General features: G+C 33.3%; 1 protein-coding gene across 7 annotated transcripts in view; it reads right to left on the reverse strand.

Moving 5' to 3' along the window:
• The window catches only part of Cspp1 (centrosome and spindle pole associated protein 1), a 135,391-nt gene that overhangs the window by 99,808 nt on the left and 10,925 nt on the right, over positions 1-24,658 (reverse strand). For 5 of the 7 annotated variants that reach the window (XM_010611467.3, XM_010611469.3, XM_010611471.3 and 2 more), the window contains exons 2-7: positions 24,339-24,447; positions 22,135-22,231; positions 9,012-9,115; positions 8,237-8,260; positions 1,620-1,700; positions 340-438 (exon numbers count right to left, since the gene is read on the reverse strand). In XM_010611467.3, the coding sequence (XP_010609769.1) occupies positions 340-438; positions 1,620-1,700; positions 8,237-8,260; positions 9,012-9,115; positions 22,135-22,231; positions 24,339-24,437 (504 nt within the window). In that variant the 5' untranslated portion in view covers positions 24,438-24,447. The remainder of the gene's footprint in view (positions 1-339; positions 439-1,619; positions 1,701-8,236; positions 8,261-9,011; positions 9,116-22,134; positions 22,232-24,338; positions 24,448-24,658) is intronic. The other 2 variants (XM_033760626.1, XM_010611468.3) reach the window with 1 other exon arrangement.

The following is a 24,658-nucleotide window of genomic DNA, read 5'->3' on the forward strand; positions in this document are numbered from 1 at the left end:
CTCCCTTAGAGGGAGGGAGGGTGGGAGAGGTTTAAGGAAGGGTAGGGGTATGGGGATAAATAAGAGCCAAGAATGATTATGTAAAAGGGCAAATTTCCAACAATGAATGTCATATTGTATACCTTAAATGTACCAATAAAATTTAAAATAAAAATAAAGGTAAGATAAATTTGTCAGTATTAGATGAAACAATTTCCATAATAAATATTTAAATGTCCTGTATTTGGCTTAATTTTTCAAATATTTACATAAAATCCAAGTCACTAAAGCATAAAAAGCTTTTCAAGTAAGTACAAAATATTTACCATGTGGTATTAAAATTTTAAAAGTAAAACTTACCTCAGTGCTCTTTTCTACCTGTCTGAACTTTTCACTGGACTTTTCCTTACCCCTGAGAAACTGATTATATTCTTTGTTTCGTTGAAGTTTCAACCTTTCCTTATAATAGAAATCAAAAAGCAATGTTAACTCCAACTTCAGGAAAGATTATTTTAATATCAAATCAGAATCACAGAAATCAAAGCTTTTACCCAGAATCAAATTTTACTAATAATTTCAAGGTTTTAAATCAATACAAAGAACAGGACCAAATGAAAAGATCTGACCATTATCATAGCTGCCCACATCTCTCTTGCCACATGAGAATATGTATGCTTTGGTCCATGAACATATGAGAACTCTGATTATCGAATATCTCCATTTTATATTACAGTAATTAAAGAAATTAGGTAACATTTTCCAAGATTTCTTTACCAACAGCAATTCTAGACAAACCAGGTACCCCTGCGAATAGCATTCATAGATGAATCTCTTCCATTAGTAAATATGATAACTTTGCTCACCAGGAAGTCTGTCCTTAGCACATTTGCAAAAAGACAGACCAGTTACGTTCATTCTCAAGGACAACTCGCTCTTTTCTTCCCCTAATTTCCCAATCCACTCCCAAAATACCTGCTGCTAACATTTCCTTCCCAAGATTAAAGAACTTGTTATATTTTAAATACAAAAAGGTAAAATTATATACACACTAAAGTATTATAATATAAACACACTATTAGTACACAAATATTACATTAGGGAATGTTTTTAAATTCTGAACACCACTAGAGTATTAAAGAAATTAGGACTGTTTTTTGAAATTTAGTGTCCTTTTGTTTTATATATTGGTCTTGCTTGGAAACTGAGTCTACACAGAGGGTATATAGTGTTAGCACTACCACCTCTAAAAAATATGAATAGAAGCACATATTCAAAAAGCCCCAACACTTACCCTTATAAAACTCACTATACTCTCAGATCCACTCATTTCACTGATTATTTTCCCACAGCATAAACTTTGTAATTCAGAAACTGATGCTGAAAAACTAAATTCTGAATATTCCATTTAAGGATAATCACATATAAAAGAATCAATATACTAAAGAAACATATCATTATATGATTATAAGTATGTTCAAAAAACTTTTTAGGCAACACAACTAGAGACTCCATAGATTTTTTTAAAAAAGAAATATAGTCTAGTATGGGAAAATATTGTAACCTATGTGCACTTAAATTAGAAATATAATTTTGATATCTCAGAAAATTACTACTCACAGTAAGTACTCCTACCAACCTACCTTGGCAGATAATCTCTCAACAATAGGAAGAGAAACTCCCAGAGTAGATGGATCTATTTCACCCGTGGATAGAAAATTTTTCTGTATATATAAACACGTTAAAAAAAATACATATTACCTAATTGCCTTTCTAAAATGTTTCATAAGCCTGTATTTACATTCTATACTCGAAACTATTATAGTATGCAGAACAAAAGAATGAAATGGAGATAAAGATAGAAACTATAAATCTATAGAGTTCACACCAAAAGTCATTGAAAAAAAAAGAATTTTTTTCCAATCAACAATTCCCTAAAATGGACAGTCTTTTTCATTACATGTATATATACATTTATATTATATGTGTGTATATATATATATGTGTGTGTGTGTGTGTGTGTGTGTGTGTATGCATGTATACGTATATATGTATTTGATTTAAGATGCTTAAAGAAAGCATAATAAAAGGTAAGCTTTTTCACATTATATTCCTCTTCTAAGCACATATTCTTTATTCTCAGTGCTCTACTGCTCTTTTGTTAAGGCAAAATTTAAACTTTCTCCCAAATATTCTTATGGATTCCCATAATTTTTTTCTACTTTTCTGTTATGGCGTGTATCTAGATGTCCTCCCAAAGTTTCATGCATTCAAAGGTAGTGCTTTTCAGAGGTACCTAGATCTAGGGTGTGTGAATATGGATTAAGGCTGTGATAGCTTAAATTATTCAACTGACTGGTTTAGCAAAGTTCTGAGTATGGATAAAAGGAAAGATCACTTTGGGTGTGGATGGCACCACTCACAAAGGCTTGAAGCTTAAATAAGTTAAAAGGGAGAGGGAGGCTTGTTGCTGTTGCTGTTACCTCCTGCTTCTTGCCTGCTCTACCATGGACTGTTTTTCCTCTGTGATGCCCCTCTCCTACGTCATCTCATCTTGCAGACAGACAACTATTGTTTGTTTATTTATTCTGAAACAGATTCTTGCTCTGTAGCCCAGCCTGGCCTCAAACTTATGATCCTTCTGCCTCAGCCTCCTCAGTGCTGGGACCACAGCCATGCATCACCACAAATGCCTTGAACATTATTTCTTGAACATTGTTTTGTTTGTGTTCATTAAACATTTAAGTGAAATAGTGCATAAAGTAGTAGACTGGGAGTCAAAAGCCCTACATTGTATGACTAGTCCAACTCTTATTAGTTGTGCAACACTGAGCAAGTCAGTTAACTTCTCTGATACACTTTCTTACATAAAATGAGAATGGCACCTGTTCTGCCTACTTACCAAAGCTGATATAAGATCAAGGAGGATTGAGCTGAGCATGGTAGAGTACACCTATAATCCCAGCACTAGGCTAAGGAGGATCAACCACAGGTTTAAGGTCAGTTTGAGCTACATAATGAGTTCAAGGCCAGCCTGAACTACACAGAGAGATTCTGTCTAAAAAAAAATAAAAAAAGACCAAGGGAGATAAAAAATGTACAATATCTTTGAATACTATAAAGCAAATGCATGAGATAGTTAAAAGTATATGCAATCCCCAATTGTTTGGTACTCAATTCGAAATAAGCTATTTCTCTATCTCATCTTTATCTGTAAAACAGGGATAATATCATCTGCATCACTAGATATGAAGATTAAATCAATCAATACATGTTATCTGTCTAGCTCTAGGCCTTTATTCAACAATTAATTATCAAACATCTAATGCTTTCTAGGTACTATTTTTGGTGAAAGGGAGACAATGATTAAGTCTATGTTCTCTCTGCTATGTTCCCTCTATACAATTCAATTAGGAAAACAGACATTTAAACAAATAATTGCAATACAGTATCTGCTACAATAGCACTATATTCAAAACATGGGAAAGCATAAGAAAGCATAGTGATTCTGGTCATCCGAGAGATGCAAATTAAAATAGCACTGAGATTCCATCTCACTCCAGAAAGAATGACTATTATCAAAACACCAAGCAATAACAGATGTTGGTAGGACTGTAGGGAACTCTCCTATTGGTGGCAGTGTAACCACGACTATTGGTGCAACCACTGTGGAAATCAATATGGAGGTTCCTCAAAACACTAAAACTAGAGGTTCTATTTTACCCAGCTATTCCCTTTTTTTTTGTATCTTCCCAAAAGAATTAAAAGTATCTTACCAGGGCAATATATGTACACTCATGTTTATAGCAGCACAATTTATAATAGCTAAATCTTGGAAACAGCCCAAATGCCCATCAATGGATAAATACATAAACAAGATGTGAGGGCTTTTTTATACAATGAAGAACTACTCTAACATAAATAAACTTTTTTTTATATATATATATACCGAGGATTGAACTCGGGTCCTTAAACTTGGGTCCTTGCACTTGCAAGGTTGAGACATTTCTAGGTAAATGGATGCACCTTAGGACCACAGTCATAAATGAAATAAATCTGACATGTATGTTTAAATATCACATTGTTTTTCTGGAGTGAGAAACAAAAAGGGTAAAAAAGGACCAAAAACGTATAATAGATACGAAAAATAGGAAGAAAATGTTCAAATGGGAAGGTGAAGGAGGGGTGGTGAATGGAAAAAGTGGAAACAAAGCTTTTGTAAATAAGGGAAGAGGGGTTGAAGAGAGGAGAGGGGATTGGGGAAAAAAGAAGATATATTATGTACAGGTTTAAATTCCCTATGATGAATGGGATCAATATGTATATGTAAAACATACCAATAAAATTGATTTTAAAAAAGAAAGCACAATGATTAATAGTTTCATTAAATTTGAATCTACCTGTTAGTTGTGCTATAAAAGCCAGTTTCAAAGTCAGTTGCATAAAACTCCAAGCTTCTTTGTCAAAGGAAATAAGACACACTAGATGCTCAAGTCAAGTTTACCCCAATACATCAATATACACTATAAACCTAATGTTTTTATAGAGCTATCAATGCAAAAAAAAAATTAAAAAACATAACCACATTCAGAATTGAAAATAGAAAGAAAGTTACAAATTTCTACTCCCTCACTAGCACTTCTTTACCCTCAACACAGGTCTCAGATAATATTTAAACTTTTCAATGAAATGAAAAAATAAACAATAAACAATAAAGACAAGATCATTTTCCAAAAAGTTTAGCCATTCTCTCATTCATTCAAAAAATACTGACTACCTACTATTTGCTTACACTATTTGATACATTTAAGACTCACTGTATATCAGAAAGTCATAATTGTGGTGGTAAAAAAATAATGAATAAAAGACAAGTTATAGATAATGCAGGCTTCTAAGGGATGCAAGTGGGAAAAACAGAAATCAGGAGTTCTCTTTCAGACATGTTTAGATGTTCTTAACATGTAAGCCATCAATTAGATTTCTAAGTGAAAATATCAGGTAGGCAATCAAACAGAAAATGTGAAATTCAGGTCAGAGGTCTGGACTACAGACATTAATTTGCTGATTCAATCTAAAAAACTGTTTTACTGAGAATATGTCCTTGTTGCATCCTTTATTGTAAAAACTAGAAAATTTATTGTTTATTTTAATGGTTTTTCTTGGGAAAATTAAAATATTTAATTTTTTAAATTTAAATATCCATATAATCTAGCCAGACATGGTAGCACACACCTATGATCCCAGCACTCAGGAGGCTGAGGCAGGAGAATCACTGCAAGTTCAAAGTCAGCCTGGACTACACACTGTCTCAAAACACCAAAAAAGAGAAAGAAAAGATGCAATCTAAAAATATGGAAGCCACAAGAGATTCAGGAATGTTGCACAGAAAACACACATATCCTAGAAGCTACAAGAAGCTACAACCACGTTCTCATAACCTGTGTAATTTTCTTCATCTCTTCCTTTTCTTCCAACTCCCACCTTTTCAGATATCAAAGATTCTCTTTCGTTTTAAATACTGCTCTTCTACCATGACTACATTTTTGATAATTCATCATCAAAAAATTCCTTCACATTCCTTTAAAGATTTGTGTCCTGGATCTCTTTCACTTTCATAAAGGCTATTTCTTTTCATACCCCCTTGATGTGATTACAGCCAGAATGGCTGCCTACCATGTAACCATAGCATGAATCCCAAGATCTGCCAGACAGTCTTTAAAGTATTAAGCTAAGCATATCTTGCTGGCAACTGACACTAGGACTATGTCGTAACTGTTATTAGAATTGTTTTTTTAACTGCCACTGGATATGTTAATCATTTTTGAGAAAGGATAGGTATACTCCAGTTGACCATGGTCCATCTTTATCTAGCTTAGCAAACAAATCCCTTCCTCCTGCCTTGGGGTACAAGGAATCCTCCAACTTGTTGCTGCCTAAGACATACCATACTTCTGAGTGTATCTAATAAATTGTACTTTGTGCAAATCTATACATGTCTTTTTCTTCAGCTTTTCAGTATGTTATACCTTTAACAGCTATTTCTCACATAATGTGTCTGCATTTTTCTGAAATACCTGCCACCATTATTCTTCACTTTTCCCCTAATCTTAAGAGCTATTCAGTAATTAAAATTTATAAATGAAAATAGTAGATACGTAGGGACAAGGGGAAAAAATGAGAACCAAGACCTGGCATGTAAAGGTACAAGATCCCAGTAATGAATGTAACTGTACTGTCTACCTAGAATGTACCAATAAATTAAATTTAAAAAAAAAAGAAAATAGTAGATATGTGATAGCAGAAGAAAAAACTATACTAGAGAAAAATTTCACTCAAGGAGAGATAGGGAATGGGAAGATAATGAGGTAACAAGCCTAGGATGCCAAGCTGGGAAGTGAAAGACACATGCTGTGCTAAGAAACCTCAATTTTTATCTTGACATCAGTGAGGAGATACTGATGCATTTAAATCAATTAGGAGCTGGTTGTGGCAGTGCACACATGTAACCCATCACCCTAGGAGACTCAGGAAGGAGGATGATGGGTTCAAGCTCTGCCTGGGCAACTCAGCAACTTAGCAAGACCCTGTCTTAAAAGAATAATTAAAACTAATTTTTTAATATATATGTATTCATTTATTTTTTAAAGGACTGGTCAGTACAAAGGCCCTGTGTTCAATTAGCTGTACCACCAAAACAACAACAAAATTAATTAGCGATAGTATCACTTTGGAAAGTAACAGAATGGCTTACGAATTAGTAAAATGAGATCAGTTGAGACGTTACAGTAGTAATTTAAGACATTAAGATGTAATTTAAGACATTAAGATGAGAATCCCTGACATGTAGAACTATCCTAAAACACAGTTATCTACTCTTCACAGGCTACTTAAGGAAATATATTGTTTCATTACTACCTATCACACATAAGTGCCTTCTAATCTGACTCTACCCTACATCATTATTTCTCACTACTCTCAGAAAGAATTGTACTCTGATCCAGTCAAGGTGGAAAACCTAGTATGTCTCACTCACACAAACCTAAAATCTACCCTTCAAATTTTTCATTCTACCCAGTACCTTCCATTTGAACAACTTTCTTTCTTCCAGTCACACAGTGGATTAACCAAATTTTACTTATCTTGTAATAATTTATAAAACAACAGCCCCCACTAATAGGTCTTTCGTGTCACCATATGCTTCTTCTGGTAGTTAAATCACTCTAGATTGTATGACACTATTTCCATGACTAGATTCTCCAGTCCTTGAAGACAGAATCCATACCTGGTTCACCTTCATGATAAGTGTTCTAAAAATCTTAGGTGAGGTGAATGTGTGGGCTTCTTTTAAAAAATAGTTTTGTAACACTGTTAAACTGTTTCTCTTTGTTTTCCAACACAATTTACAAATGGAATCCACAGGTTTTAGAGCAAAAATACAGATTAATCAAGTTACTGAAAACACATAGTTCAAAACATTTACAGATACCTTGACTATTCTGATTCTATTAAACTTAATACGATTAAGAGATTTGGGAAACAAAAACTAGCATGCTGAAAATAGATTTAGAATAGCTGCAGAACATTTATAAAAATGCATAGAAAGCAACAAACACAAATGCAAAGTAAAAATCAAAAGTAATGATTTTATTAATGGAATATTATAATGTATAGACTGTCATCTTGCTAAAACAAAAGATTCAAAAAAACACAACTCAAAAGCCTTAAAATCATAAGTGAAACTATGATTCTAACACGCTTTAATCACAAAATGTAAATGATTGCAGGCTAATGTATCTTTTAAACTAAAAAAAAAAAAAAAAAAAAAATTGTCAGCCAGATGGAAATATTTAGTACATTTGTTTTAACAATGGACATATGGAATAAAAAAACTGATAAATAATTAAATATAAATAATATTGAAATTAATACTTAAAATGAATGAAAATTTAAATTATAATGAAGCATTTGTTTTAAAAAAGTATTTGTAAGTACCCAAGTACTTCTCTTTGGATGAGAAGTAAATGCCTATGCAAACAAATGAACTTGAGACTTACCCCCAAATGAATAATTGGGGCACAGACACAAAGCACAAATAGCGTGTGCACTTGATAATGAAAAGACATGGTTATGTCTAATATGAATCTTCATAATTCAGTATGTCATGTGTTGTAACAGATATACTTAAAGAACTTGTGTAAAATAAAGAAATGTGTTCTGAAAAAAAAAAATAAACTAAAGAACATTTTGCAGGCAACCCTACCTTTGTCTTTGCTTGTGTAATGCCCTAAAGTCAAGAGAAATAAAGTACAGATAAAATGTATTCAGTCATAGCTCATTATCTCTGTGTCCAAATCACAATAAATAAACTATTTGTGCATTTCAATGAATATTATAAAGCAGGGGGAAATCTAAAAACTATCTTAGTATGACCAGAAATATCATAATTGCTTCAAATTTGTGTATAAACTACACAGTATACTGCATTTTAAAACTTACAAGAAACATTTAGCTAGTATGTAATTTTAAAAATATATTTAACAGTTCTGTTAAATGAAACAATAAATCAAAAATCCAAGATACTACTAGCTACTAAACATTTTAATATGTAGCTTGGGGGAGTAGATTGGGAAATCAAAATTAGGTGCTTTTAAACCATGATAACTACAGAACACATGAACCAGAATTAACAATTTCATTTAAATTAGAACCTACTTCCCCACTCCAAAGGTCAAGGCTCTGTCGATCACCACTTTTTTTCTTTTACTTAGTGTTGGGAATGGTACCTAGGGTCTCATACATGCTGAGCACACTCTGTACCACTAGGCTAGACTGAGGGTAAGAGTCTATAATTCTACAGCATGAGTTGTCAGCACCATTTTTTTTCTTCTATCAGTGCCACATATACCATTTAACTTTGACTATATTACTGTGCTAGATATCATGAGAATTAACACATATGACTAATATTTTACAAAGGCAGATTTAGGAGATGAACTCTGAAGCATAAGACCCAATTCATTAATAGAGCGCATTACCTGAGTAAGATAGCGTCTATAATCTTGCCGTAATTCTTCTTTTAACTTATGTTTCTTCCGTTCATAGTCTTCCCCAAGTGGTAAACTTAATCCATAATCAATTCCTAGAAAGAAGACAACCTTCTTAATAGTGTTCATTTTCAAAACAATTTCAAAGATATTCTATCTCCTGTAACAAAGTATTATAAGAAGGAACACAGTTATGTTGATACTAAACTAGGATCAGGAAATTTTTCAACTTAAATGTGTCAATGGTGAAAAATATCATTTCCACTCCTGAATTCTAGTTATTCTGTTCTTCTTCCCACAACAATCAACATTATTGTACTTCTACTTCCAGAGATATTTCTATGCATCTATAAACACTTATTATAGTCCAATTACTTTCTTTTTGACAATGTTATCTTAATTTGTATAAAAATGTAAAATTTTAATGTATATGTTTTTCAGGCTAGGAAAATTAATATGGTTTTTAGCAAAGAGTATCTTTGCTATATGTTTCTAAGAAAAAATTAATAGGACCATGTGTTGCTTAGGAAGAATCTCCAAGGAATTTTAAAGCCATTGATTCTGATTTCATATAAATGGATATTAAGTTTTGTATTGTGGCAAAATAGACATAATAATATTAACTATAATTTTAACCATCTTTCAAGCATATAGTTCATTGGTATTAAGTACATTTATTCATGTTACACAATCATCATCACTTTCTATTTCCAAAATTTTTTCAACATCTCAATCAGAAACTCTGTAAATGGACGCTAACTGCTGAAGAAAACTGAATTTTCAGTAAGATTTCCTTATACAGAATTCAAAATTAAACTGCATTTTGGGATGATAATGGCGATGACTGTACAATTCATAAACTAAAAACTATTCAATTGTATACTTTATGAAAAACTATACTTAAATTATATATCAATAGAGCTGCTAAAAATTAATTACCTTTTAAATAATTAGCGGTAAATTTTATCAAGAAGCATTGATATCAGACGAGTATTCAGATTTCTGAAGCTACCTTCCTTTTCATAGTCCTAATATATACATAGTATACCACTATAATATTAACAATATCATTTTGGAGCACAATAAAAAATTTAGAATACTAAACGCACTATCAAATAACTGACTATAGTTTACAAACTGCTGTGAGAAATCACCATCTTTGTGCCTTATTCCTCATAATGCAACTAAATGATGGGAACTTATGCATATGTCATATCACTGTTTTATTACATCATTGAAATCTTTCAGGGGAAAAAAGTCAAGGAATAGAAACATAGATAATGGTTTTTATGGAATACTAAACCCTGCTTTCCACTATAAACATTGTGGAATTCTCTTGATAAATATTTCTGGTATACTTAACTCTTTGGTGATAGGCACAACAGAGAATTCCTTGGGAACACCTCTCACATATGCTCTCAACTGTCTTCAAAAGAATCTGAAGAGCCTGGCGTGGTGGTGCACCACTATAATCCCAGCACTCAGGAGGCTGAGGCAGAAGGATAACTGTGAGTTCAAAACCATCCTGAGCTACATAGCGAGTTCCAGGTCAGTCTCACTACCTAGTGAGGCCCTGTCTCAAAGAACCAAAAAAAAAGAATCTGAAGCATCCCATATGCTTGTAATTTTAAATCATCCTAGAAAGAAATGCTTACCTCACAAAGGAATCTAAGACTTTTTCTTTTTTTTTTGGTACAGGGCTCAAACTCAGGATTTTGCATTTCCGAGGAAAGTGGTGGCATCACTGAGCTAATCACTGAGCTAATCTCTAGCCCTAAAACTCATTTTTTAAAGTACAGAAGTTAAGCTTAAGGAGAGAAATAATTTTGATCGCAGAATGATGTTTCTGATTGAATGAATTTCAAATGTTCAGAAGAGTATCATGTATAAAAGTAAGCTATAAAATCTATGAAGGAAAGACCCATGCTTCATTCAATTTTATAATACCTAGGCCAGGGATTTAGCTCAGTGGCACCGCACTTGCCTCGTAAGCGCAAGGTCCTGAGTTCAAGCCCTAGTACCAAAAATAATATAATTATAAAATAATAATAATAATAATAATAATAATAATAATAATAATAATACCTAGCTCACACTTTGTAACCAAGAAATGCTACTGAATAAATATGCAAATGAATATATAAAGAATGCCTGAGCAAGGAGAAGGTATGAGAAAAGGGAAGGAAAAAACACACTGTTCTTGGTATTTCATTTCTGCTTTTGAAAGACCTGACTACATAGGCTGGAGGCATAATAACTGGTTACCAAGATCATGTGTCCAGTCACATAAGGTCACAATGGATAGTCTGTTGTGTCAAGGAGAAAAAGAAAACAGGACTACAAAGATGACACCTCCCAACAGGCTCAGCTTCTCAGGCTGAAAACAAGCAATTTGCAACTTTTTGTTTATTTGTCTTGTTTTTACAGTACATACTAAGCTAGATTTCTAGCCCTTTTTAAATTTTGTTTTTGAGACAGGGTCTCATCAAATCATTAAATTGCCCAGACTGGGCTTAAACTTGAGATCCTCCCTCCTCAGCCTCCCAGGCTGCTTGGATTAGAGGGGATGTATTACCATGCCAAGAAATTTACAGCTTTCTGAAAAGTAATGTGTTTAAGGTAGCTTTTACCATTGCTTTTCAATTCTACTTTATTGGTTTCTGTGTAAGAATGGGAAGAAAAATATGATTCATGTTCATTTATAAACTGCTGTTCATATTAAGTTCAATTTTATTTATCAAGTTTATTCAGCTTTTACTGGTGATTCAAATAGTATTTATAACAACTGTCTTGTAGAAAAGTACCTATATAAAATGCTTTCTAAATTACATTAAAGTTGAGTCAACAGAAAACACAACTTTTTAATTTTTATTTCTGTTATCTAGTATCAATATATTACAGCATTAACAGATAAAAACTATGGAATATATTTAAATATTTCACCTATTTTTAACTAAAATATGTTAATAATGGCATTTAAATGACTTACTGAACTAAGAAAAATGATGAGACTTACTTATTCAGCTGTTGTCTTCTGATGATTCTGGTGACAAGTAAAGCACTTGTGTCATTTTAGGGTCATTTCAACTGATGTCATTTCATCAAGTAAACATCAATGATCTTAAGATAGCTATTATATACTCAGGACTTCACAATTAGAAGTGTTTGGTTTCTACCATAGTTGTGAGTTGAATAAAATATTTAAAACTAAACCATGCCATCTTTTTAAAGTTAATTTTCCTAATAAAACTCATAAACACTATAAAACAAATTACCATACAATACTTACTTTCTTCTTCTCAGAATTCTACTACCATGAAAAAAGCAATTAACAATTTTCTGCACAAGAAGAGCAAGTAATGGAAAGAAAAAAATCAAAAGAGTAGCCCTGGAAGCCAAGAGGCCCATAGTCTCTCTTGAATTAACACTATAAGTAATATAAGGTACAAGTTATAAAGTTTTTTTCTTGATATGATGAATATCTAATTAAGCACAATTTATTGAAAAGAACACCCTTTTCCTAGTGAACTGCAGATGTAACTATGCTATACAGCCAATATCTATATCTGTTTCTGTTTCCTATATTGTTTGAATACTCTATATACCTAACCTTATGCCAAAATTAAACTATTTTAATGACTAGGTTTAATAAATTTTATTTTATCCCATTCCCTCAAACTCCCTCCCCTCCCTCTGTACAAAACTTTGTTTCCATTTTCCCTTTTATTTTCACTTTTTTTCTTATCCCTTCCTTCCTTTCTCCCTCCCTACTCTTGTTCCCCTTTTAATTTGACCTTTCTTCCCATTTCCCAATATCCATTATACATTTCAGTCGTTATTTCCACTTTCAGTTTCTCACACCAAACAATGTGGAATTTAAATATGTGTGTGTCTGATTTATTTCATTTGGTCCATCCATTTAGCTATAAATGTCTGAAGCTCATCCTTCTTTATGACAGAGTAGTACTCCATTGTGTAAAAGGACCACATCTTCTTTATCCACTCGTCAGTTGATGGGCATTTGGACTATTTCCAAGATTTACCTATCGCAGACTATACTGCTATAAATATGGATGTGCTTATGTCTCTGTGGTACGATGCTTTTAATTCCTTTGGGGGGCGTACCGGGGATCAAACTCATGACCTTGAGCTTACAAGGCAGACACAGTGCCACTGACCTAAATCCCCAGTGATGCTTTTAATTCTTTTGGGAACATTCCAAAAAGAGGTATAGCTGGGTTGAATGGAACCTCTAGTTCTAGTTTTTTGAGAAAACTCCACACTAATTTTCACAGTGGTTGCACCAGTCTACACTCTCACCAACAGTTGAGAAGTGTTCCTTTTTCCCTACAGCCCCTTCAGTATTTGTTATTGGTTGATTTCTTGATAAGAGGCACTCTTTCTGTAGTGAGATGGAATCTCAGCATTGTTTTAATTTGCACTTCATGAAGGACCAGTGATGTTGAACATTTTCTCATATATTTATTTGCCATTTCTAATTCTTTATCTGCAAAGTGTTTCATTTCAGATGACCATTTTTGCAATGGGTCTTTAAATTTGATTTTCTTTTGAGTTCTTTATATATTCTAGATAGTAGTCCTTTATCTGAATAGTTGGTAAAAAAATTTTCCCCTTTGTAGGTTGTCTCTTCATTCTGTTGGTGGTTTCTCTTGCTGTGCAAAAGCCTTTTTAATAAGATGAGGTCCCTGTTCTTGATTCTTTGTAGTATTTCCCATGTGATCTAAATTTTGTTCACGAAGTCTTTGCCTTACTCCTGTGAATGACTACAGTTTTATATAAAGCCTGACACCTAACACTTTAAGTTCTCCAATTTTCTTTATTTTTCCAAGATTGTCATGGTTTATTTACTTACCAACCAGCTTATCAAGAAGCTTGCTGGTCGTGCATTGTATCTATATATATTTGAGGTAAACCGAAATTTTAATAATCCTGAAACTTAGTATCCATAAAAAAGAGCATTTCTATTTATTCAGCCTTCTTCAGATGTTTTCAGCAAAGTTTTATCAATTATTTAGATTTATTTTCTATTTGATATTTCATTTCAACAAAATTGTAAATTATACTTCAATTTTACTTTTAATCATTTGCTACTAACACATAGAAATACAATTGATTTGTATATTCTTGTATCTGGCAATTTTGTAAAAATGATTACTAGGTCTAACTGTTTGTAGGATTTCCTTCTGTGTTTGCAGTACTGCAGACTGAGCACAGGGTCAGTCTTCACACTGAGATACATCCATAATTCTTTTATTTTTTATTTTGAGACAGTCTTGCTAAGTTGCTAAACTACCTAGTGAAGGCACAAACTCCTGTCTCAGCCTCCCATAATGCTATGATTAAAGTGTGTGCCACTGTGTCTGGCCTATAGATTTTTGTTGATGTTCTACCTAAAAACAATTCTGTGATTTGTAAATAAAAGTCTTATTCCTCCTTTCCAAACTTTACACCTTTTGTCTTGCCTTATCATACTGACTAAATATTTCAATATAATCTTTTTTTTAAAATGAGTGATAGAAGACAACCACATATTTTTTCTGAACTCAAGGAAAAATCAACCAGTATTTCACAAGTATAATGCTAACATATAGGATTTTTTTTATAATTACTATATCTGATTAAGGAGATTGCCTTCTACTAGAATATTGAGAATTTTTTTTCAGCTTTAATTGAGATTATTGGTACATTTTAGGGATACAGTACAGTTACATTCATTGTTGGGATCTTGTACCTCTACATGACAAGTCTTGATTCTCATTTTTTCCCCTTACCTCTGCCCTCCCTTCACTCCCTCCTCCCCTCCCCATCTACAAACACTTTATTTTCATCTTTTCATTCTCTCACATTTTTTTCTTTTCCCTTTTTGCTCTTCCCCTACCCATCCCACCTTCCCTATGCCTTTAGCTCCTTTCTTCCCATTTCTAAATGTTAGTAATCTTATTAGAATCTTATACATTGTTGCAGATTATTCACACCAGGGAAACTATTCAGTATTTACACATGTGTGACTTATTTATTTCACTTAGGAGTATATCTTCAATATGTATCCATTTTCCTATGAATGAATCTATTTTCTCATTCTTTATGGCTGAGTAATATTCCATTTTATAGAAAAACCACATCTTTATCCAGTTTCCAACGGATGGGCAAATGGGCTGTTTCCAAGATTTAGCTATTACAAACTGTGCCGCTCTAAACATGGGTAGACATACTTCTCTGTGATATGATTCTTTTAGTTCTCTTGGAAAGATACCCAGCAGAGGGATGGCTGGGTCAAATGGAACCTCCAGTCCAAGCTTTGAGAATTTTAATTATGATAGTGATGAATTTCATCAAATGCTGTTCCTACATTCATCAATAATTACATGATTTTTTTTATTCTTTTTTTTTTTTTTTTTTTTTTTTTTTTTTGGCAGTACTGGGGATCAAAAACAGGACCTTGCACTTGTGAGGCAGGCACAGTGCCACTGAGCTAAATCCCTGGCCCTGACTTTTTGCTTTTATTTCGTTAAGATGATAAATTATACTTACTAACTTTCAAATATTAAATGAATCTTGCATTCCTGGAATACAGCCCATTTGAACACGATGTACAGTACTGCTCATTTTGCATGGTACTGCAGAAACATACAAATAACCATGAAAGCTGAAACTGCAGCAATCTTTAAAGATCAAGGAGAAATCTACAATTTTTCAGACACCTTCATGAGTTTTTAACATTAGAAACTCTTCATTGCTATAAATACACAAGGTAATTTTTAAATAGTGAAACTAATATTTATTACAATGAAATTTGAAACATTAGAAACACTGAGAATCAAAGTTTTCTTTGGGCCAGGGATTTAGCTCAGTGGTGCCGCTGCTTGCCTTGCAAGCAACAAGATCCTGAGTTCGATCTCCGGTACCAAAAAAAAGTTTTCTTTGTCAAAAAAATAGACAGCCAGGTGTGGTAGTACACACTTGTACAATCGCAGTACTTGGGGAGGCAAAGATCATAAGTTCAAGCTCAGCCTGGGTAACATGGCAACTCAGCAAGACCTCAAAAAAAAAAAATTAAAAAGGGCTGGTGATGCACCTAAGTGTAAAGGCTCTGAGTTCATACCTTAGTACTAGAGAAAATAAATGAATAAAGCTGGGCATGGCAGCATAAAACTAATTAATACCTGCCACTCAGAGACTAAGGCAGGAAGATCACAAGTTTAACGCCAGCCTGGGCAATTTAATAAGAGCTGGCTAACATATATAATAAGGTCCTGGGGGTAAAAAAAAAGCTTATCAAAAATAATTTGAAATTGAACATTGTTTGCTTTCTTATCCATTTGTTTTGTTTTGGTACCAGGGACTGAACATGGGCCCTTGCACTTACAAAGCAGGTGGCAGGACCACTGAGTCAAATCCCTGGCCCTGCTTTCTTAATGTGTAATATGCTATTCTTTAATTTCCTTCAGCCATGTTTAGTATTAATGTTTTCTATGTTAAGACTTGTATGTTTTAAAATTAAATTTAGTCTTAAGTATTTTACTGTATTTTATTCTATTCTGAATGGGGATCATTTACTTGATACTTGATAGCATTTTCAGATTATTCATTGCTGATGCATAGAAATACAACTCATTTTTGGACACTGGGCTCATCTCAGGTGAACTTAATTCATTTATTTTAATAATTTTTATGAATTCCTTATAATTTTCTCCAAACAGAATCATGTTATCTGCAAATATAATTTCATTATTCATCTCTTAACCTTGACGCCTTTTTTCTTCTCTCATTATTCTGGCTAGAACCTTCTGTGGAATATTGACTAAAAGTGGTAGAAGCAGACATTCTTGCCTTGTTCCTGCTCTTAGAAGGAAAACATATAGTCATAAACCATCATGATGATATTGGCAATAAGTATTTTATATGTGTCCTTTTTTTGAAGAATAAAATATCTCTTTTGTTACTATTTTCTTGATAGTTTTTATCCTGAACACACACATTTGTCAAATGCTTTTTTTTCCTGAATCTATTGTGATGATTATGTCCTTAACTCTATTAGTACATTACATTAATTTTCAGACATTAATACTAAACTTTCAATCCTGGAATAAATCTCTTAGCAATGGTGAATAATTATTTTTATATTTTCTAGATTAAATGTGCTAATATTTTCTTGAGGATTCTGGTATCTTTATTAATGAAGACTATTGGTCTGTGATGTCTTTGTTATTCATGGTGGTTCTCTCTGTCCTTACCTAATAGTTTATATGAAGTAAGTTATAGGAAGTTCCTGGAGAGCTTATATAAAGAGATGACCCAGATGGAGCTTATCAGGCCAGAAAGACCAACCGCAGGATTAGAGGGTTGGGCCTTTGGGCCATGTGACATCAACTAACCGTAAGAACAAAGTACAAGGCCTAGAAATTGAGCTAATGAGCAACAATTCAATCATCCTCACACAAAGAAACCCCTGTAAAAACTGTGACCACTGAAACTCAAAGCGAGCCTGGTTGGAATGCTCTGTACACTGTCAAATACTAATGCGTCAATACAGTGATGCACACCCCTACCCCTAAGGCCAACAGAAATTCATGTTTGGACTCTCTCACACCTTGCCCTATGTGATTCTCCCTTTAACTGGTTCTGCTTTGTATACTTCTATAAAGTAAAACTATAATCGTAAGTCTGAGTTCTGTAGTCATTCATGGTAATTACTGAGCCCAAGTGGGTAACAGATGGTACCAAAATTTTTACCAGCTGGCAAGAAGTGAAGATGACCTGAGGATTTCTAAACTTGCAGCTGGTGATCTAAAGTGAGAACAGTCTTATATAGAACTATGCCCTAAATATTTGTTCAACTTCAGGTAGTTGGTATCAAGAGTCACTGTAATGTTACTTCAAATTCTTTTATGGGGGGTAAAACTGTGGGAAAATGAGCCACATGGATAGCATCCATGTATATCATCAGGATGTAACAAATAAATTTATAGTCATGGAAATACAATGTTACATGAGAGTTATATAAAGTATCAATACTGTTTTCATTGGCTAACAGGAGTATTTCTGATTTATATATTATTTATTACTATTATGCCTATTTATTCATCTCTGTCACAGTTTAAGTCAATACATAATTTCAAATTTATCTATATCAGACCAGTTATTCATCAGTCATAGATGAGACCAATTAAGGAAAACTCTCAGTTGCCAAATTATATTTTTCCCAGAGTCAAAAACTATGTATTTGGCCTAATTTTAAATTCACAATTATTCAGGGAAAAGGTAAACAACTGAATGCTTTCAAGTTATAAAATTAGTCAAACCATATGTTATTCTTTAGTAAGATTTAATGTGCTTCAGATAATTAGTTTCAATTAGCAACAAAAATTCCACGAAAATTAAATTCTACATGCCCAGAATTGACCTTAGTTTTGAAATGAGAATACCGACAAAGTCATTCAAAACATTCTTGCCATGCATCAAAGTGCCAAGCAGTGTTAAATAGTGGAAATACAACGCCAGGTAAGCTAGCATGACACTGTGATACAACAATAAGCTATACAAATTCAAAACTATTAAAGGAGAACCAATGCCATAGGAAGACATGGCAGGAAGGGCCAACCCAATATATAAGTAATAAAATTGTGAAATTAAAATGGAAACATGAAGCCATTTGAAAGGTTTGCAGCAGAGACTAACACAATCAGATTTGGTTTTTGGAAAGATATCAAAAAAGTACAGTAAAGTAGGGCTAAACTATAAATCAAAAAGAATAGGAATCTACTGCAAAAATCTGAGACACGAGGCCTACATAAAAAAATGTCAGTGGATTTAGAGCAAAGTGAACATTTGAGATTTAGGCACTAGAATCAAGTGGTCTTGTGTAATTACTTGATGTAGAAGGCAGAGAAAGAGCAGAGTCAAGAATGACTAAGGAAGTACCAGAAATTTGGAGGGAGAGGGGTATAGCTTAATTTTACACATGTTGATTTTGAGCCCATGACATCCAAGTAGAGGATGTCCAGTAGGAAATAAGATACTGTACACATTTTCTATCCAAACTTAATTTTTTAAAAATTGGGTTCTAGGGCTGGGGATTTAGCTCACTGCTTCCACCACTTGCTTTGCAAGTTCAAGGACCCGAATTCAATCCCCGGTACAAAAAAAAAAAAAAAAAAAAAAAAGCGTTCTAGAGTTCACAATAGAAAGTAGAGTTGGATACAAATTTAGATATCATAAACACATTGATGATAAATAAAACCCTGGGAGTAGATGTAATCACATAGTGTATGAAGCAAGAAGAGGACCTTCATCAGGGCCCTAAGAAACACAATTGAAGAATAGGCCGAAGTCACTGTCTTTAAGTTACTAAAAAAATTTTTGTGTGTGTTTTGTTTCATTAAATTTATTGGTACATTTTAGGTATACAGTACAGTTACATTCATCACTGGGATCTTGGACCTTTACATGATGTATCTCGATTCTTATTTTTTCCCCATTCCCCTACCCTCCCTTCACCCTCTCTTATCCTTCCCTATTTACAAAGACTTTGTTTCCATTTTTTCCTTTTCTCATATTTTCATTTTGGTTTTTTGAGACAAGGTCTCTCTTCATGGTTCAGGTTGATACGTAGCAAAGGCTGGTCTCAAACTCAAAGTGATCCTCCTGACTCAGCTTCCTGAGTGCTGAGATTATAAGTGCGTACCACCATGCTTGGTTAAGTTAATAAACTTTAAACTCTTCCATTTGTAAATGCAATGATCAAAGAATAATTCTTAAATTCTTAATGTAATTCTCAATAAAAAAACTACCTTTTTATTATGAGCCACTTATGTGTTAGTTGTCTTTTCATATGTATTCCATTTTGTTGTTTTTGTTTTTTGGTTTTTGTTTTTGAGACAGGGTCTCACTACCTATTTTAGGCTAGCCTTGAACTTACTATACAGCCCAGATTGATCACGAACTTGCAGATTCTCCTGCCTCAGCCTCCCAACTGTTGAGATTCTAGGCATGTGCCAACACTCCCAATTCATACTTCATTCAGCTTTGCCCATAACAAACTTTTTTAAAAAAAATATGGTCCTGAAGATTGAACCTAGGGCCTTCCCAGGGCCTTTTCTTTTTTCTTTTCTTTTTCTTTCTTTGAGACAAGGTCTCACACAGTGGCTAAATTGGCTGAGTGGAACTCAAACTTCCAGTTCTCCCATCTTCTGTCAAAGCCTCCCAAAGTGCTACAATTACAAGTCAAAATATTTTTTTAAAAGAGGTCAATTATTAGTAGGGTAAGGAAATAAAAAGCTTAAAAAATTCAAAACAAGCCAAACGAGTTTTTTGTACGTTTGTTTGTTTTTTGAGAAAGGGTCTCAGAATACGTAGTTTAGGCTGGTTTTGAACTTACCATGTAGTCCATGACGGCCTACTTGTAATGAGAATTTTAAAGTGATTATGTCTGATTTTAGTCATCCTAATATTTGAGAGAATCCACTATTAGAATTTTTAAATGTGTTTATGTTTTTTGACCTGGTAGTCTGGCTGTTAATGTATATTATAATTAACTTGACAAAGACTTATGAATAAATTAATCTGATGCTGGCAAAAAAATTTTTTTAAAAAAGGGGGTGTAGGAGAAGAAAAAAAAAATTGAGATATGTACATGTACTAATCCCCCACAATGAATGCCATCATTATGTATTGCAAACACGTACTAATAAAAATTTTAAATTAAAAAAAAAAGATTTTGTTTTTGGTACCAGGGATCAAACTCAGGACCTTGGGCTTGCAAAGCAGGCACGGTGCCACTGAGCTAAATCCCAGTCCGTAAAACACAAGATTTTAAAAAGTATCTCAGCCGCCACCTGCCTTGCAAGCACAAGGACCCAAGTTCTATCCCCAGTACCAAAAAAAAACAAAAAATCATCTCAGGATAATCAAATGTACATAATAATCCAATGTAATATATGGTTAAAGAAACTGAGGACCTTCGAGATTAAGGAATTTTACCAAAAGATAATACTTTATTCGCTTTGAGCTGTTTTTCTATTAAAGAGAATAAAAGCCCACAAACTGCTCAGTCTCTCCGCCTTAATCCCTTTTTATCCAATGTCAAAACAAATAACTTAGCAATATCTCTACGGCCATGAAAAATAGTTTACATATGAATAGGCTTTAACCAATGCTTTAACATTTGGCTTATTCTTTGTGAAAGTTTCATGTTTTCATGAATAAGTCACAAAACATACATTACAAATATTTTCTTTTTTAAAAAGTATACTTACCAATAAGCCAAAATGTGGTAGAAGTTTTCTAATATTTTCATACCAACATAATCAAAAATCTAGATGGCTGTAGTGCTTGCTTCAGCAGTACATATACTAAAAACTCTGTATAGCTATAGCATTAATTTTTTTACAACTGCAATATAGTCATCAATAACTTAAGGATACTCTTCTATCAAATACCATTTGCATCCTTTAAGTATATTCCTGTGATTTTTTTTTTAAACAAAGCAAGTCCACTATTTTTGTTCAACAAATAAAAGGTTCTGTTTAAGGATACTCTTCTATCAAATACCATTTGCATCCTTTAAGTATATTCCTGTGATTTTTTTTTTTAAACAAAGCAAGTCCACTATTTTTGTTCAACAAATAAAAGGTTCTGTCTCACACACACACACACACACACACACACACACACACACACACAACAAATTCCATTCAAATTTTTCAATTAACTTTTAATTACATGTACTGATTGCTATGATTTCCATAAACTGTAACCAAACCAATATCATACAAAAACAGGTACAATGTAGACCATATTGTCCTATGTAAGATTTGAGACAGGAAAATTAGTAGGATTCCAGAGAAATACTTTCTCTTTTTGTTTTCTTTTTGGCACTGGGGACCGAACTTGGGACCTTGCATTTTCGATGCAGGTGGCAGAACCACTGAGCTAAATCCTGGGGCAAAGAAAAACTTTTTCTGACAAGACAAATTTCTTTACTAACAGTCTGCTAGGAATTTCTCAAAAATCAACTCAGCACATTTTTTTCCTTTTTTAAAAATTATCTTTATTAGCACATTTGCAGTACAATTTCCCACATCTTATGACATACCTGAAGATCCCCTGGTTTGCTGACTGTTTGGCGGTATGTTTTCCTTAGCCATGGAGATTAATATTTTACTATTTTCAGAAAGTTTCTCTGTCTTTCCCTAAAAGACAAAGTATTTCCAAATCAGGGATAAAAAATTCAACAAAGTATGCAATTCACCTCAAAACTGACATTAAACAGCTTGACAAAATTACATAGTACATTCTAGAAAAGATTTAAAGTTTGAGATATTTAAATACTGTAATAAGTATTCTAATGTAGCATGGTACTAGGACTCAAACCTAGGGTCTAACACACAGTAGACAAGCACTCTACCCACTAACATACATCCCCAGCCTTAAATATTCTAATATTTAGTTCATTCACTTATCAACAAATATTCACTGACTTCCTAGTAAATCCCAAACACTGTGCCAGGCACTAGAAATACTAATAGGAATTAAAAAAAAAAAAAAAGAATTCTGCCATTGTAAAACCTAAAAACTGCTGGAGAGAAACACGGTAACAGTACACAATTAGACTCTGCAATATATAAAGAGGGACAGGGATGGATTATGGAAAAAATTTTAAAAACAAGGTTAGGAGGCCCAGAAAAGTTACGGGAGGGACTACAAAGCCTCAATGAGCAGGTGATTCTGGAATAGAGATGTAAAGGTTATAATTCATGTTTCTCAGTACCACCAAAAACAAAACCAAAAATCATGTAGTACTTAATATTAGAGACAATAAACCTATATTTAAACTTACACACTCCAAACTGTATTAACTCCAAACACTGTGCAACTAGCTCTCAATACTACAGTGATTAAGAGCAAAGACTTCAGAGCTCAAAGAAGCTTTTATTCTTGAATCTACCACTGCTGAGTTTCACTTTTTGTTTCTTTGTTTTTGGTACAGGGGATCGAACTCAGGACCTTGAACTTGCAAGGCATGCACGGTGCCACTGGGCTAAATCCCCAGTCCTTTACTTTTTTTGATACATTAAATAGAACAAAATTCCCCCACTCACACATTATGACTAAATGAAATCATACATACAAGACCTTTGTATAACCCCGTTATTATTTTATGGAGGATTATGGTGGAAGGAAGGCAAATCAGGTGGCTTGGAAACAAGCACTGGAGTCAGGTTACCAAGGATCTAAGCCTGGTTCCAACAACTAGATCAGCTTAGTCTTACACCATACTTACCTCCCCATATCTCAGTTTATTCATCTGGAAAATTACAATAGTACTTATCTCATAGATTACTCTGAAATATAACCTTTAAGATTATGTCTTCTCCATAGCTAACACTCAAGAAATAGTAGCTATGTAAGTAAAATTACCTCTTTTTTTATATAAATTACCTCTTAATTAGTGTCCAAATTATCATTTCAACCAGATAACCTTTGTCCAGGACAAATGTTAAACCAGATGAGATATGGACAACAGGTGAGCCAGAAATGACTTGGCCAAACTAATATACCTGGTTACTCTGTTACAATCCAATGTATGGCACAGACTAATCTACATGCTATAGTCTCATTACATACTCTGAGAGATGATGTCCCATGTGTCTGGATTAGTGCAGTATTCTCAGCATTTGCCAAGTGGATGAGTCACTCGTCAAACTGAGAAAACTTAAACTTTCTAGATAATGCTTTCAGAAACAATCATATTAAAACATCTATTTTCTGAAAAGCAAACAGTACAAAATATACTATCTTAATTCACAAATGTAGATTTCAAGAACACTTTTTTAAATGATTCATCTAATTTTAACACATAAAATATGAAAATTTGTCTTCACTTCTGTTTTGTTTTTCATTATGGAAGTTCTTTATGCAAGAACTGGTTTCCTAACTATTTTGTGGAAACTCCAATGTGAGAGAAGAAATACTGTGAGGTATAAAACATCACAAAAGAAAAACTATTCAGCCAGCTGTGGTAGTACACATTTGTAATCCCAGCACTCAGAAGGCTGAGGCAAGCAGATCGCCACAAGTTCAAAGCCAGCCTGGGTTACATAGTGAATTCAAGGCCAGCCTGAACTACATAGTGAGACCCTGCCTAAAATCTTGTCTGGAATCAGGTTTTCAAGAGTCAGAATGACAGCATACCCAAATTAAAGTATGAATAGCAGATTCTCACTTATAAAAGATGTTCTGCATTTACAGAGAAACAATTTTAACAAAAATATGTCAGAACTAAATTATTAACTTTACCTTCATTTCCATGTAAGGTGGGTCACGTTCCAATTCTGCTTTGTCTTTGGCCAGTTTGGCTTTACGCTCTTCAATAAATTTATCCAAATTATCTTCCATTTTGAAGCTTCTGGGGTGAAAAAAGAAACTTCTTCAATAAGTACAAATATACTGAAGGATTTTTAGCCTAAATATTAAAATAAAGGTTTAGTCCACATTTAGTATTTAATCCCACTTATCAAACTGAGAACTTCAAACTTATTTCTTAAAAGCAAACAGTACAAAATACACTATCTTAATTCACAAATGTAGATTTCAAGAATGCTTTAAGATTCATTAAA

The sequence above is a fragment of the Fukomys damarensis genome, unplaced genomic scaffold (assembly GCF_012274545.1).
Source record: "Fukomys damarensis isolate Sample0158 unplaced genomic scaffold, DMR_v1.0_HiC HiC_scaffold_5, whole genome shotgun sequence".
In the NCBI taxonomy this organism is placed as follows: Eukaryota; Metazoa; Chordata; class Mammalia; order Rodentia; family Bathyergidae; genus Fukomys; species Fukomys damarensis.